Source organism: Stegostoma tigrinum, chromosome 3, assembly GCF_030684315.1.
Source record: "Stegostoma tigrinum isolate sSteTig4 chromosome 3, sSteTig4.hap1, whole genome shotgun sequence".
NCBI classification, from domain to species: domain Eukaryota; kingdom Metazoa; phylum Chordata; class Chondrichthyes; order Orectolobiformes; family Stegostomatidae; genus Stegostoma; species Stegostoma tigrinum.
The window spans coordinates 100,802,286-100,819,514 of record NC_081356.1 but is presented as its reverse complement, the minus strand read 5'-3'; the positions used below and the strand labels follow the sequence as shown (position 1 = coordinate 100,819,514).

At 40.9% G+C, this 17,229-nt stretch overlaps 1 protein-coding gene across 5 annotated transcripts in view; it reads left to right on the top strand.

The window, feature by feature from the left end:
* msh3 (mutS homolog 3 (E. coli)) overlaps window positions 1–17,229 on the top strand; it is a 270,075-nt gene that overhangs the window by 58,170 nt on the left and 194,676 nt on the right. For all 5 annotated transcript variants that reach the window (XM_059644779.1, XM_059644778.1, XM_059644780.1 and 2 more), the window contains exons 9-12: window positions 5,294–5,406; window positions 7,971–8,085; window positions 14,662–14,746; window positions 15,906–16,015. In XM_059644779.1, coding sequence (XP_059500762.1) covers window positions 5,294–5,406; window positions 7,971–8,085; window positions 14,662–14,746; window positions 15,906–16,015 — 423 coding nt within the window. The remainder of the gene's footprint in view (window positions 1–5,293; window positions 5,407–7,970; window positions 8,086–14,661; window positions 14,747–15,905; window positions 16,016–17,229) is intronic.

Sequence of the window (17,229 nt, the reverse complement as noted above, 5' to 3'; positions counted from 1 at the left end):
CATGGCGCAACACATTTTGGTGAGTGAAAGATGTATTCCCACCCACACAGGTGCAGCATTTTAAGCTGGTGGATGTGTGTGTAACATTTTTGTTTCTTAATTGATAGTGGCAAGTTGTCAATTAAATAGGATGATGGTTCGTTAAACACCTTTTATTATTGCCATAACTCACCTCATAATTATTCAGCTTCATATCTTGTCAAACTTGACAAACCAGCTGATGTCAAGAAATCTCAACATGGAATTTCAGTGGATATTTGGCGAAATGAGCTCTCCAATGGCTGTGAGGAACCTCCATGTTGCTCAGGCCACAATCCATAGCTGATCACACTCCTTGCCTGCAGACATTGATCTTTGACATTTGCTAACCCCTCACAGCTTTCATGACATCTCACTGATGCACTTGCAGTATGCTCAAGATATTCCTCCTCGCCTCAATTCCAAATGGTTGTCCGTTCATGCTGGGGCTGTGCCCTCGGGTCCTAGATTCTTCTACCTGTCAGCTCCATTATCTGGATCATTAATGTATAACGTGAATAGTTAGAAAAGACCCCTGCAGAACCCCACTAGTCACTGCCAAACTGAAAAATACCCATTTATCCTCACAGTCTGCCTTCTGCCAGTCAACCAGTCCTCTAGCCATTGCCAGTACCTCGCCCCTATCACATGGGCTCTTATCTTGTTCAGTAGCCTGCTTTGTAGAATCTTGTCAAAGCCTTTTGGAATTCAAAATAAATGATTTCCACTGGCTCTCCTAATCCAACTTGTTATTTCCTCAAAGAATTCTGATAGATTGACGAAGCCAAGCTGACACTGCCCTATTTTACCATCTACTTCCAAGTACTGGGAAATCTCATCCTTAACAATAGACTCTCAAATCTTACCAATGATGGAGTTCAGGCTAACGGGCCTTTAATTTCCTGTCTTCTGCCTCCCCTTTTTCCTAAATAGAGGTGTAATATTCACCATTTTACCGTCTCCGGTCATTTCAGAAAGATCACCACTAACACCGCCACGGTCTCCTCACCTATCTCTTTCAGAATTCTGCAGTGTAATCCATCCAGTCCTGGCGATTTTATCCACCTTCGGACCTTACAGCTTCCCCAGCACCTTCTCCTTAGTGATGGCCACTACACTCACCTCTGCCTCTCTTGAATTTCTGATATGCTGCTAATGTTTACCATTGTAAAAATCAATGTAAAATACTTCTGCCATTACAAGTTCTGCAGCCTCATTTTCCAGTCCAGTGCCCACTCTAGCCTGTCTCTCTAATATACCTTGGAAAAATTTTGCAGTCTTCTTTTATATTATGAGTTAGCTTACTGTCATATTTCATCTTCTCCCCTTATTGCTTTTATTAGTTATATCTGGCATTTAAAGGCTTCTCTATCCTGTGGTTTCCCACTTTGTGCTGCACAACTCTGATACCTTTTGTTATTCACTTGTGAAAATTATAGTATTATTAATGGTAACTATATATGTAGGATTGTAAGATAGGATATGTTTATGGGAATATCCCAGACCAATGCTGCAGTTCCATGTGACCTGGTATCACAATGACATTGTTCATTTTTCTCTCGTTCAGTAACTAAAATTAAAGGTACAGTTGGAGTAATGATCCTGCAGTGTACTTCATGATATTTTAGTGATGTGTGAACAAATGTTGTTTGCTGCTTTATTTAGAGAGAAATTCTGTGACATTGAATCAATGACAGTTAATTGTTAGGTTGCCTGTCTTGTGAAAGAGTCAATAGGGTAAGCGTACAGATGACCGTCTAAGCTGATGCACACTATTTCCTAAGATTACATGCTTTAGCTTATTGTTGTTCAGATATTGTTCATTTCCATAACTCTCATTCATGCTCTTCGTAATTCATTTGTAGGTCAAAGGAGTTATAGACGTAGCATCCTCGGTCACTGTGTGCAAGCAAACTCTTCGTGCTTTCCTCTTATACCTTTTCAGTGTCTTGTTGCCATTTGGAAACAAATTTTGATTTATGGCCAATAACTGGAAGCAATCATTTTGCCCACCATCTTCCATCATCTTGGACTGAAGTTCTAATGCAACAGAAGAAAATATTTCTAATTGTGCAAGATGGCGTATCTGTGATCTTTTATAGCCTCATGAAAATCTCTACTATTTATTCAATCACCATAGAAACTGCAAACTGAAATTGTCTCCCACTGCTTGAAAACTGCATGTGTCTTTCATGGGTGTTTTGATCAAAGAGCAGGAGAAATGCAGTGCCCATCTCTAATGGATAGTATCCTGTGCACTTGGGATATCTTTGCTCACATGAGAAATGAGGCCTTTTGTAAAGGTACTGAACGAATTTGACTTGCAGGTTATAAAACAAACATAATGTTTGAAATAAAATAAATGAATTCATGACACGTAGAGATTAATGGGATAAGATTTTATAGCTATTACAAAGGCATAGTTTCCAGCTTTATTCTCCTTGTAACTAACTATTCAAGGGTATGTGACTTCTCAAAAGGACAGTGTGAGGGAAAAGGTAGTGGGTAGCTTAGCACAGCAAGGAATGACCTTGGGTTGGAAGAAGCCGTATGGGTGGTTGTAAGAAATAATAAAAGGAAGGTGATGCTGTTGGGAGTTCCATAGGAACCCTGGCAGTAGCTATATTGTACAACATAGAATAGATCAGGAGATAATGAGGGCATGTAAAAATGGTAGTACATTAATTATGTGAGACTTTAATTTTCATGCAGATTAGGAAAAATCAAATCAGCAGAGTTAGCGATGATGGAGAATTCATAGAATGTAGTTGGGGACAGAGTGCATAAAGAGGCAGGTTCAATAAATTATCTCGGAGTAAAATATCCCCGAGGAAAATGTGATCATGATATGATCGAATTTAACATTCAATTTGAGAAGGAGAAAATTAGGTTGGAAGCAATTAGAAGTGCAAAGTTAAATAGGGGTAATTATGAAAGAATGAGGGTAGAGCTAGCTCAAACGGACTGGGAAAAAGTTGAACAGCAAAGACAGTTAATGAGCAATGAGACATTTTAGGAAAGTAGGTTATGAGTTGTAGTGATAATATTGCACTATGAGCCCGAAGGATTCCAGGAACGGCGTAAATGGTTAAAAGATGAAGTTAATAATAGTGTCAAATTGAAACTGAAACACAAAATTTGGCCAAGATTAGTGGTAAGGCAGAGGATTGGGAAAGTCTTACTTTGAAACACAAAAGATAAACAGAAGATAACTAAAAAGAGGGAGAAAATAAACAGAGTAAACTGACAAGTAATATAAAAATGGAGAGTAAGAGCTTCTTTAAATATTTGAAAAAGAAGAGACAGGCCAAAGTTAACACTGGCTGTGGATGAGTATGAGACCAGTGATCATTGTGGGGGTGTGGGGTGGGGGAGGTCACAGTTATTGATAATACATTATTAATGATTTGGATTAGGAACGTGAATGTACTATCACCAAATTTGTAGATGACTTGCAAATGACACCAAAATAGGTAGAAAGTGGCTGCAGAGTGATATAGATTAAGTGAATGGGCAAATGCTTGGTAGGTGGAATATAATGTGGGGAAATTTGAGGATATATGCTTTAGTAAGAAGAGTAGAGAACCTGAATCGTATTAAATATCCAGTCTAGGCTGTTCTGGTGAAACAGGCTCCAAGTTGGGCTGAATGGCCTGTTCCTGTTCCTGTTCCTGTGTTCTTTCTTGGTAATCTTGAATTGTAGCAGTTGCATTTATCTGGACAAGTGGTAACTGTTTCATCACTATTTTAACTTGAAGCTTGCAGGTAGAGAATAGTTTGAGGATTAAGAAGATAGCCTTTCTTTTGAAGAGTACACATCCTTCCCTGCTTTTATAACTATTTGTTTACATTTTAACAATATGGTGAGTTGTGACACAACTCCATGAAGGCCAGTATTCTGTCACCAAGTCGCCCTTTATTTGTGTGTGCATACTACATAGTGCATGACGCTGACTAAGCTCGCTCAGAGCCAGCTCCTAGAGTGAACAGAATCTTTGATAGTCCTCAGCCAGGACTCCTTGATTGGACCAGGTTTATAGCCCCAATCGGGCAACTCATATTCTGAGCTTCACCTGGCTGACCTTGTTCCAATCACTGCAAGCCGTGCTCAGTCGCTGATCATTGGTACTCCATCTAACCTTGCATATTAGTAATGGAGGAGCTCAGCAATGCGTGCTGCTGAAGGTGAGAGACTTGTTCCTTTATACCTCCTATATTAAGGAAAGCTGAATATGTTACATGCACAATTGTTTAGTGATTCATCTGCATTAGTGCGCTCGTACATTCTGTAACACACTGAAAACACAACATTGCATTTTAATTTGAAACCATTTAGATTTTCAAAACAGAGTTTTGTGAGTTTTCACTTTAAATGACCATTTTTTTTTAAAGCATAAGCTTACCTATTTTTTATTTCATTTATCAAGTACTTGGCATCTTGGAGTATTGGTACAGTGAAAACTGCAATATGACCACCAGTAATGATTACTAGAGGAAAGGGATGGCTGTTAGTGGCAGTACAGATGTAAAGCAGCCTTTCCCGCTTGTGTGCTGATGTCTTGTTTTCTTCATAATGGACATTACCTATCCTCATGTGGCACAAATATTTCCTGCCACCTTCCAACTCCACTCTGGCCATTATCTGGATCTTGTTGTATCGGTGATAAAGATTACGTATCTCAGAGGAATTTTAAAATTCTGGGTGTTTTGAGTTGTAGTTTGAAACTGACCAGTACATTCATGCTTACACGTTTTCCTCACCAAAAAACATTTTCAACTTTGAAATGACATTGTACAACTGAGGTAAGTAAACGTTGTGTTTTCTAAAAGATACGCCACGAAAACACAGCTGTGCCATAGCCTTTATTTTAGTACTCAAGCTTTGCAGTAGGACTTGAACCCAAAACTTTGTGACTTAGACATGAGAGTTTTACTAACTGACCCAAGGTAGTCGCTTGAAATACAACCTTGAGATATGTTTTAAAGTTACTGCTTGTCCAAATTTTCTCCTGAGTCATTCCCCGCTGCAAATAAAGGGATGAATTCCAAGATAGACAGCTGAATCATTATTATGTTTGTAATGAGTTATTGATTGCAAAAGTGCATTTTCATTCATGAACATCACTAATTTTTGAGCAGTCCTAGTTCCTCTGAGTTCTTAATGGAGAATTCCCAACTGGAAACAAAACTGGTTTTTAAGCAACATGTTTTCCACTGTGAAGATTTGCTAGTGTATAAAAACATATAATTGATTATCCTTTATATTTTCTTGCAGCTTACGTGATGACAGAATTCGTGTGGAGCGAATGGACGGTATTCACTTTGAATATAGTCATGCCTTCCAGGTGACCTCTGAGTTTTATGCGCAAGGAGCGCCTGATGTTTCAGGTAATAATACATTACACTAAATTATAAGGGAAGTCTTTCTCAAGGTAGCACTGTTGCAGAAAATTTTATTAAACGGTAGTTGTGCAATGCCCTAGATGTTGATATTTCAGTATACAGGGTCTCCAAACAGGTGGAGATGTATTTGCAAACTGTCTTCTCTTTTTTACTGGCCTCTTGTCATTGAGAGGTCCTTGGCAACTGTGAACGGAAGAGTTGCAGAATACTTAGCAATAACAATTTGCATTGCTGTGCTTGATGTAATAACACATCCTAAGATGCTTCAGAGAGGCCTTATAATGAAACATCTAAAAGAATACTTGGCCATGTGACCCAGAAAAGGTAGATTTTAAACAAGTATCATAAAAGCAGAGTGTTGAAGGTAGAGAGCCTCAGAGAATTCCAGAGTTTAGGGCTTAGACCGTTGGAGATTGCAAGTGGCGGAGCAAGAAAATCAAGGTGTGCTAGAGGCAATAATTTGAGGTTTGTAGAGATCTGAGTGTAATGAGACTAGAGAACATTAGCGAGGATAAACTACATCATTACTGTTAATATTTGTTAGTAGTATTATGCTGTTTGTAGTTGTGGTTCAGTAAATGTTGTTCTGTCTTTCAATAAGAACAGTGGAGCAAATTTATGCAGGTGAGAGCTAGCCCACTTATTTGAAGGGGCATTAAATGTAGGGTTTGTTTGTGCTGTAGATTTTGAAACTGTATTAAACGCAGATAAACTATTCCACTCCAGTAAACATTTCTGTGAATTCAGTATAAAAATAATGGTGGATTCTTAGAATTAATGTTTCCATGTATTTAAAGGGAATAACTAGACTGTAGTTATTACAGTTTTAAAGGCATTATAAATATTTACGTGACATAAATTTAGAGACCTGGCCTTTTTGTTCTGGAATCAGGTAGTGGTCAATTACTTAAAATTCAGATTGAAATAATTCCACAAAGGCTGATATCCTGGCACCAAGTCACCCTTTTACTTACAAGTGGAAAATCCTTGACACTGATCCAACTCCCTCAGAGCCAGCTCTCGGGGAGAACAGGACCTCTGACACTCCTCTTTAAATCTGTCAGCCAGGGCTCTGAGTGGACCAGATTAACAGCTCCAATCAGGGAACTTGTATTCTGTGAGGTCCACCTGGCTGACCTTGTTACAACCACTGCACAGACCACATATTTTCTCTTGGAATTCTGTAGCTGACAGGGCTGGATTGATGAGTTACATAGACTGTCTGTAGGTCTAACTGAACTGTGTAAGCTAGGTTCAAATGAACTGGATCTGAACTAATTTTCTTCAAAAACAAATTGATCAATGCTTTTTCAATGAATGTAATCTTGATTTAAGTTACAGAAGGGGAAATGGTGTTGGAAATTGAAACAATAAATATTATGGTTATGCTTGCAAGAAGTACTTTGGAATGTTCTTCTATGTTAAAGATGCTTTACAAATGCAAACAGTTTTTGCTGAAAGAAGGTCATGCGTAAAGAGTAGCAAGACAAGTTTAAGATGCTGAAGACTGGATGGGTAGTCTTGGGGAATTTCAGTTGACATCTTCAGGAAACTCTCCTTCTTGTCTACTCTAACACTCTGCTTCTATGATACTTGTTTAAAATCTACCTTTGTTGGGTCACATGGCCAAGACGGAGTGTGTAAGTACATAGAGCTCAATGACCTGTGAGAAGAATAGGGAAAATGAACTGAATGTTCTCTTCCCACTATATGCGCCGTTGTGTGTACTGAAGCATCATTCAGTGAATAAATTGGTTACTAATGCCCAATTCTATAGTTTCTGATGCTACACTCACATTTTCTGCCAAGGGAAACAAGGCTAACTGTTGACTTCTTTTGAGATCCTTGCTGCTTCATAAACTTATGTTAATGGTGGTGGGGGGAAGGGGTGTATCAGATCATTTGTATCAGAGGTAATGGGAACTGCAGATGCTGGAGAATCTAAGATAACAAGGTGTAGAGCTGGATGAACACAGCAGGCCAAGCAGCATCAGAGGAGCAGGAAGGCTGACGTTTCGGGCCTAGACCCTTCATTAGAAAACCCGCATTTCTGATGAAGGGCCTAGGCCCGAAACGTCAGCCTTCCTGCTCCTGTGATGCTGTTTGGCCTGCTGTGTTCATCCAGCTCTACACCTGGTTATCTCAGATCATTTGTTCTGGATATTTAATCATCACCCTTTTCAGGGATGTTATCACGGACCTCTGGAGCATGTGGGATTTGAAGCTAAGCCCCTTGACTCAGACGTAGAGACCACTCTGTCAGGAGAGCGGTCCCCCACCGCCATAACTTGTTCTGTCAGGTTATGTTTTGTTTCCTCAAGGCAAATGTTTCATAATGAATTGAAGCTGTGAGATGACGGGACTTTATTGTTTGTTCTTACTGTATCTCTGAAGGGTAATAATAAAGATTTCCTATTAATTCCTGGGGCTTCTTGAACTGTCTTAATAGCCAATACCAAATTGTTTTCACTGTGCTGCTGCCACTGGAGCCTCATGCGCTTTTTACGCAGCTGTACAGAAAAAAATAATTTTTTTTTGTTGTTTTGTAGAATCACAACAATTGTCCATAATATTAAATTTGGAGATGTCGGTTGTTTCATGTTTGGCAGCGGTCATCAAATATCTATCTGAATTCAAATTGGAAAAGGTCCTACATAATTTGAGGTGAGCTGAGAAAATCACGGATATGTGTTTTCATTTCTCTTCAGTTTCACAACAATGCTTGAGCTTACTGCACTCTGACCATGTTTGTAGTTTCTCCAGGACAATTCGGGAGAAGCAGTAGATAATGGTCTCACCAGCAACACCCACATCCCATGAATTTACTTTTTAAAAAAAAGTCAACGACAAAATTCCCTAATGATTCGCTCGTGAAGTACACTAATTGATGTACTCACCCACTCAGACCCTTAGATGTTGGTACAGCAGGAGGCCGTTAACCCTGTTGGGCTCACAGCGGTCAACAAAACTCTGACTGCACTAATCCCATTTTCCAGCTCTTGGCCAAAGCACTGGGGGCAATGACAATACAATTAAATATGTAAATACTGCTTGGATCTCTTGTAAGTTTCTGACTCAAAACCCTTTCAGGGAGTGAGCTCCAGACTGTCATCACCATCTCAGTGTGAAAACCCCCCAGACTCCCCTCTAAGCCTTCTATCTCTAACCTTAAATCTTTGCCTCCTGGTTATTGACCCTTCTACTGATGGATAAAGTGTTTTCCTGTACACTGTGGACAGAGTGCAGAGGAGATTCACCAGGAAGTTGCCTGGGCTAATGCATTTCAGCAAAGGAGGAGCGACTACGTAGGCTATACAGTTTACCTTATAGCAGAGAGGGCTAAGGGAAGTGGGGGAGAAGCCTAGTTGAGGTATACAAGATTATAAGGGGTATAGACAGGGTACATTGGAAGAAACTACTCATCTTAGCAATGGAATCGATAGCCAGGGCATGTAGCATTATGGTAAGAGATAGGAGGTTTAGTGAGGGCTTAAGGAAGACTCTTTTTCACCTAGAGAGTCTCTGGAATTCACTGTCTGACAGGTGGTAGAAGCAGGACCCATTTCAACATTCAGGAAGTATTCAGATGAGCACTTGAAATGCCATAGCATACAAGGCTACAGGCTGAGTGGTGAAAGTGGGATTAAAGTAGATCGACCGGTGCCGAACATAATGGGCTGATGGGCCCTTTTTCTGTGCTGTAAAACTCGTCAGCCCTATGTCCCTCACAATCTTTTAGATCTCTGTCAGGTCCCCACTTAACCTGTGCTTGTCCAAGAAAAAGAGCCCCACCCTCTACAATCATTCCTGCGAACTTGATCTCTGCAGCCCCGGCAGTATCCGGATTAATCTCCTCAGCACCCCTGCTGGATCACTCGCATTCTCCCTCTGATGTCATGACCAGTGCTGCGCAAAGTACCCCAGCTGTTTCAAATCCAACACTTTGTACAGATCCAGCATAACCACCCTGCTCTTGTAGTCTATGCTTTGGCTAATAATTCCATATATTTCTTTTAGCATAATGTCCAATAAAGCCCCAGATTTGATCCAGGGCTGGACTGAGGCAGATAACAGTCGGACAGTTGCAATTGCTTTCTGCATGCGTTGGATGAGGAACAGGAAAATCCATCAGGGCTAGCACTCGTGTTCACTGTCCATTGATTCAGTATGAAGTGTGTATTTGAGTGCCAGTTAATGTCAAGGTTAGGCATACATGTGAAGAAGTTTTAATTGGCCGCTTGTGAGAGGCTATGGACAGTGGCTGTCAATGATGGAATTTTGCTCGCGACCTTTTTGCAAGGGACACAAACTCTCACTCTCCAAGGTGGTGCCATAACGTTCATTTGTTATACTTTGCTAAAGGTAAAAAAGTATCTGAATAGTTGTAAATTGCTCACTGTATTTCATAAGGTTGCCACAAAGTTGTAGCAATAGTCTTTCAGTGTTAGTGGGAATTGCAGATGCTGGAGAATACATCTTGTTATCTTGGAGACCTGGATGAACACAGCAGGCCAAGCAGTATCAGAAGAGCAGGAAAGCTGACGTTTTAGGTCTGGACCCTTCTTCAGAAATGGGGGAGGGAAAGGGGGTTCTGAAATAAATAGGGAGAGACCGGGAGGTGGATGGAAGATGGATAAAGGAGAAGATAGGTGGGGATGGAGCCAGTAGAGGTGAGTGTAGGTGGGGAGTTAGGAGGAGATAGTTCAGTCCAGGGAGGATGGACAGGTCAAGGAGGCGGGATGAGGTTAGTAGGTAGGGGTTGTGGGGGGTGGGGGTTTGAGGTCGGGGAGTGGATAGGTGGGAGGAAGGACAGGTTAGGGAGGTGGGGATGAGCTGGGCTGGCTTTGGGATGCAGTTGGGGAAGGGGAGATTTTGAAGCTTGAGTAGATAAATGGGAGGAAGGACTTCACAAGCTTCAAAATCTCCCCTCCCCCAACTGCATCCCAAAACCAGCACAGCTCCTCCCTTCCTCCCACCTGTCCACTCCTCCCACCTCAAGCCCCACCCCCACTACTACCTACTGGCCTCATCCCACCTCCCTTGACCTGTCCGACCTCCCTGGACTGACCCACCCACCCTAACTCCCCACTACACTCTCATTTACTGGCTCCACCCACGCTTCTTTGACCTGTCTGTTTCCTCTCCACCTATCTGCTCCTTTTATCCATCTTCCGCCCTCCCTCCCCCTCCCGCCCTCCCCCTCCCTCTCTCTCCCTCTCTCTTTATTTCAGGACCCCCTTTTCTACCCCCATCTCTGAAGACGGGTCCAGACCCGAAACGTTAGCTTTCCTGCTCTTCCGATACTGCTTGGCCTGCTGTGTTCATCTAGCTCTACACTTTGTCACCACAGTCTTTCAGTGTACGTAACTTGGGGAAATGACTTTGCTTGTACAATTTGCAAGTTTTACTCTGCTTCTTGCAAATAGTGGCAACTGAACACTTACTTTGTTTATTAACCAGTGTTATTTAATATCTGCTGTTTCTAAAAAAAACATACAAATTGGATTTTCAATCAGTATGCAATGGGATGAAACTCAATCCTTGTTCTCTTGTTGAAAATGATCAAATACTTTCTTTTAAGCATTGCACATAATATCACAAATTATGAATTTGAGATAAAAAGTGGATTTGAATTCAGTAACTTTGAATATTGATCAGTATGGTGTAGCAGTTTCTTAAATGTAGGTGATGAAGGCATTAAAAAAGTTCTGCCTGATTATAAACAGCTTGTGATGGTTTATCACATTAAAAATTCAATGTTAATTTACGAGATTTTCAGATTTTGTTTTTGTCCCTAAGTGAACGTATCATTCCTTCAAAAGCACGCAGATGACTGGGATCAGTATAAATCTCAATGAATTCAATTTTGCAGTTGGCGATTAATGATTATCCTTAATTATCTTTTATCGTCCTGAACCATGTTCACCATCACATTTTACATAATGATCATTAGAACTGGGGTAGTCTGTCTCCATTGTACTCATGCCATCTTTCGTTTACAAAGAAACTCCACCACCTTTCATGTTCTTCGAAATCTCATTTAACCCTGCATATTCAGGTCCTAACTTTTTGTCACCTTTCAGCCGTGTTTCTGTAATGACAATCAAACCATACATACTTATTTTTATTTGATCAAATGATTTGATTTAAGTAATGCCAATAACACCACACACGTTGCAATCTTGATAGGAAGTTTATCACTTCTGTCCTGAATGCCACAAACATTCATTTGTAGAGCCTTTAGTTTGGTCTTTTTGCTATTTTTGCAATTTCTAGATTTACCTGCTACTGCACTCTTAAGTCTGTCCACTCTGTCCCTTCCTGCCATACTCCTAGTTATTATTCCCCTTGATGTTGTGTGGCTTTTTAAAAATTGTTTCACGTTCCCTCACATGGTCCCATGACGTCCACTTATTTAGTTTAAAACCCTCTCTACTTTCCTAGTTTCACGATCAACACTGGTCTGAGCAGATTTGAGGAGCAAATTATTCCACTGATACAGATTTCACTCTCCCCATAAATTGAAGCCCATTTCTCCCACAGCAATCTTTGTATAACACGTCTGGACTCTCTAATTTGCTATACTCTACACCAATCCGTCTGTGGCTTGGGTAATGATCTCTGGATTATTATCTTTTGGTGTTTGGCTTTTTAATACTTGGTTATTGATACAAGCCAAGATGGAACTCTTTCCTGGACTTCCATGCCGTTGGTACCTTTGTGGATGGGCAACAACTGGATCCTCCCCCTCCCATTGCAAATTCCTCTCCAGCCCAAAGCCGATATCCTAAATCTTGGCACTGGGCAGACAGCACAGCCTTGGGGACTCTTGTTCTTGAATGGGGAACATGTCCAATCACTTGACAATACTGTTTGTGAGAACTACTAAATTCCTGTTTACTCACCCTGCTTGAATGACTTCCTATGTTATGATACTGTGTTGTCTTTGATCATCCACCCTAAAGTCTCTGTTTTTGGCCACACAAGAACTAGACACCTCAGACTTTGTTGGATTGTGATAAGGTGCAGGCTCCCCAACTTCTATCTTCTTGATCCCATATTTGCCTCAATCATAGCTGCACCATCCTGAAACTGATTGTGGACCAAATCAGAAGACTCTAATTGAAGGAATGTAACTGCCTTCTGGACAAATGTTTAATCTTACATTTTATTTTGGCTCAAACCGAGTCATGCTGCATTTTTTTGTGAGGGTTTCCCCATGACACTTGGTGGGTTTTCTCAATATACCTGAACAAACTCATTTTATTAACTTTCCTTCCTCACTCCTATAACATTCCATGTGTTGGATTCCAACCCTGTTTTGCCATCTGCCAATCCCAAAACAATTTGCCATTCTGTGGGTGTCCCAGAATTCACTAGCATCCCATATAATCATGCCATCTTTAAAATGCTGTTGTACCCCAGGACAAGCTGTGTCAGGGTATGGCTGTCCTGCACAGTTCCTGACACTGCGTTGAACATGGCTGATAGGGTTTTATTAATGGAAGTTGCCCTGGAAGTCCTGCTGGTTGGGATGGTGCAGAGGCAAGACTTCATCTTCCCCCAGGAAGCCAGACTATGCCAATCTGTTCTGACACTGATGACCAGACCAGTGTTGACCAGAAATGCAGCCCACTCCAGCCCATAAGCTGTGTGTGTGTCCCTGAGTGCACTGTGTCCTTACAACAGTGTGACAATGAAACATGGAAGTTCAGAAGTATCCTCTGTTTGGATTCGAGATGTCAAGAGGGTTCTTAGAGGCTGGTACATATTGGATGCCAGTGTCTGGAGATGTGGGATGCATTTGGCCAGTGCTCTTGAGGTGTGCATTGACATGTTGGTACCTAGTGTCAGCCCTGGAGATCCTTTCGAGTGAGCAGGAGTTGAATTTGCCAGGGATCCATTTTTGAGCATTCTTGACATCTGGCCTATTTGGCACATTTGTTAAGCTAGAAGAGTAATTATTAGTGAAGTGAGTTGGGCTGTCAGCAATCTATTTAATAAGCAATAATTGACAACTTGACACTGCCTAGTGAGAAACGTGCCATGCTGTTTATGTAAAGCATAGAAGATGCAGCCATATGCTCCCGATATTAAGATCAACGTCGCTGATGCCATCTGACTACACAATTGCCAGGCAACATCAAGAGAAAATTTAACCATCATAACTGATGTTTAGTGGAATTACCTTTGTAGAATATACTGTAATGAAAGCCACGATGTATGTTAGATAAGATGGAGTATTGTAAGCAGTTTTGGATCCCCTACCTGAGAGACGATATACTTCCCATGAGAGGGAATGTAGCAGAGATTCACTCAGCTGATACCAGGGATGGCAGGACTGTCTTATGGGGAATGATTGGTTCAACTGTGCCTGTATTCACCAGTGTTGAGAGGAATGAGCGAGCATCTGTTTGAAACATGTAAAATTACAACGGGGCTGTACAGATTAGATGCAAGAGCAAAGCATGTTTTCCCTGGTTTGAGACTCTCGAATTAGGAGTCATACTGTCAGGGTCAGGGTAGACTGTTTAGGACTAAGAGGTAAAAATTCCCTCACAGAAACGGTAATGAATTTCCTGCAAAAGGCGCTGAATATATTTGACAGATTGAAACCTTTTTAGATTCCAAGGGCATCAAGGGGAGTGGGGAGAGTGGGGAAATGTAGCCTTGAGATAGAGGATCAACTATTGAATAGTAGAGCAGGCTTCAAGGGCTGAAAGGCCTACTGCTGTTCTTAGTTTTATGTTTCTGTAAAATGTGCAAGATAGAAATTTAATAGTCTAGTTGGATAAGCACAGGGAGCTGCAATTTCTTCGACTTTTGAGTTGTGAAGCTTTAGCTGTTGGATTCCAGAAGAAACCCATTGCCTGCTTGGAGTCCTTTTAGTAAGTTGATTTGCCCTTAAGCTGCTCAACCGTCTGTCAGTTGAAGTTGAGGTTAAAGGAGGAGTGTACAGTGCATAAGGGGCACTGTTCTTGTGGATTTCTTGGCAGCTTGGCTTGGAGGAGCTTCGGGCAGGTTTTCTGCATCTGTCAGACTTGGTGAATTGAAAACAAGTGACTGAGTGAATAATTACAGACAGAAAATGCCTTAAAAATACAAGCCCCAACGGGGTAGTGGTGGTTGTCCTGTGAGGGCTTGACTAGATAACAGAGAAATGATGGATGTATTTGTGTTTTTCTGGGCATGGTCAACAATTATTCATGACTGTTTGTTTGTTTCTTTTACCCTCTCCAGTAAATTGAGCAAATTTTCTGAGGACTCCACATGCATGTCAATCAATGGCACAACCTTGAAGAACTTGGAAATTTTACAAAACCAGGTACGAGTAAAAGAAATGGCGTATCTCATTACCCTCAAGTAGCAATGAATGGACTGTTGTTGGTTAACATGGTAATGAGCCAGTGAACAGAATCTCCATGGGTTTGATTTGTTTCTTGTTTTCTGTTGACAGCAGCCCCCCCCCCCCCCCGACCCCATCCCAGTTGATTATATTAAAGTATTCACTTACTTATTGAGTTCACAGACAATCAAATGCTGCACTAGCCCTTGAAGACCGTTTGTGTGACTTGCAATCCATTTATTCTTATTTAGTGAATGCAAATACCAGGAACCCACTGAAAACTGCCTTTGTTTGTTGAGTCTAAGGTGATCACTCTGCCACTAGCTTGGGGAGGGAACACCCCCTGGTAAAGGTGCAATATGCAGCATTGTTTGTGTCCCTCCACAAGAGGATAAGGAGTATGTACTGAGGTGCAAGTGGTGAAGTTTGGCTACATAGGGCCCCTGGCTGGCAAGGATCACCCAGAACCTGTTTAGCAAGCACAACCCTTGCTGTGTTAATTCAAAGCCTGCCATCTGACAATCTGGAGTTTGTCACACATTGCTAGTTTGTGACTTCCTACTTACCATATCCAAGTGGCCTCTGATATTTTGTATTTGTAGGCTAGTCAACACTGGAGCTTCACTGTGGAAATCTGATTTTGCCGTCTTCTCAGTTAATCATCCAGCAGGGACTAGTAGTTATATGTAAGGCAATCTGGACAAGGATTTCCATCAATTAATGCACGGCTTGGGAATCAATCAAAGCATTTTGGCCATTATTGCAATTTTGATCATCTAACTCAGCATAGGTTGAGGATCCAATCTGGCTTTTTCTGCTTAGCTCAGATTGGCTGAACCAATTGGTTGCCTCAGGTTTTGAATAATTACTGTGTACATAAGACACAACTTTACTAATATTCGGACTTTGAACTCATACTTTCAAGTTTGGAAAGAACAACTTTATGATGAAAATTCAGATTCACCTTGGTGAAAAATGGCCATGTTATATTTGCTTAACTCTTCAGTTATGCAGTAGGAATTCGAACTAGTGGTGACAGGGACAGAAAACTTGTAACAAAGGTTTTTGTAAAATAAAGTGAAATTAAATTTTGACGTGGAAGCATACACAAACTAATGTGTAATCTTTCTCTCGGTAGACCACTGGCACAACAAAAGGTAGTCTACTTTGGGTACTTGATCATGCCCAGAATTCCTTTGGGAGACGGCTTCTGAAGAAATGGGTAGCACAGCCTTTAACGAAAGCAAGGTGAGATTTAGTTTGTTGTTCAATGTTGAGACTAATTGAGAGTTGGGCTGAAGCTAGGTGATTGAATTCACTGGAATTAAAATTCAGGATAAATCCTGACAGATCATTTTAGGTTTATGACTGCCTCAGTATGTCGTAGGTTTACGACTACCTCCATGTGCTTTAGGTTTACGACTATCTCGGTGCATCTTAGGCTTGTGACTACCTCGGTGCGTTGTAGGTTTGCACCAACCACAGTGGGATGCAGGCTTGCGACTACCTTGGACTGATAAGGATGTGGATTACGGTTGATCTGCAATCATTTCAAAGGACACACTTCTAATTTTTTTTAAGGATTGATGCAAGCAACTGACTTAGGAATTAATGCAGTTGCTTGTGGAGATGATAACACTGCAGATTAACCTCTGGATGTTCTAAGACCTACGGCTTAGCTACATTAAATATTCTGTACCTCATTCCAGTTGTGTGCACATGCCTATAAGAAGGGCAAATGTGATCAAAAACATCTGTAGGTGGTAGGTATTTTGGCAGTCCGGATCATTGCACTTGAAACTTATTCTCTTATCCTGTTGTGATGAACCCAATCTCCTTTTGTGCTGCACAGTGCAGTCTAGTGAAAATCCTCCTTTTTAATCAGTAACAATCTGTTGTGGGTGGGATGATTTTGTTTTCAGCAGTGTTTCATGGAGGGTAAGATATCCGCAGAAGAGGCTCTTCTGTGTTTCTGTTTTATTGCCATTATGGCCTATGCCATTATTATGTAACAATAGCAGCTTGCTTACAATTTAAATTCATTTATGTTTAAAGGATTGAGAGAAATGTGTAAGAACTGATCATTAGATCTAGTTACAGTTTCAGCCAGAGATGTTGTGCCAATTTTTTTTGCATACCAAAGAAAACATTGTGTGTGTGTGTGTACATAAAATATTACAGAAGTGATAGATTACAAAGAGAATTGTGTTTTCTTCATAAGTAATAGGCTTATGAAAACTTGGAGCGGTCCATATGTGCAGTAACTGGAGATCGCATCTATTTACTTCAGATCTGTATTATATACAAAGTAAGTCTGTTCAAAGATAGCACTTTTAAAATTTATTCAGATATACTTGCAAGTAGCTCTGCATTGTGCAAATAGCATTGCTACTTGACTGTCTCCTTTTGGGTTGACTGAGTGGAAAAGCCAAAGAGGTGACAATATGGCAGGTGGAGAGTCA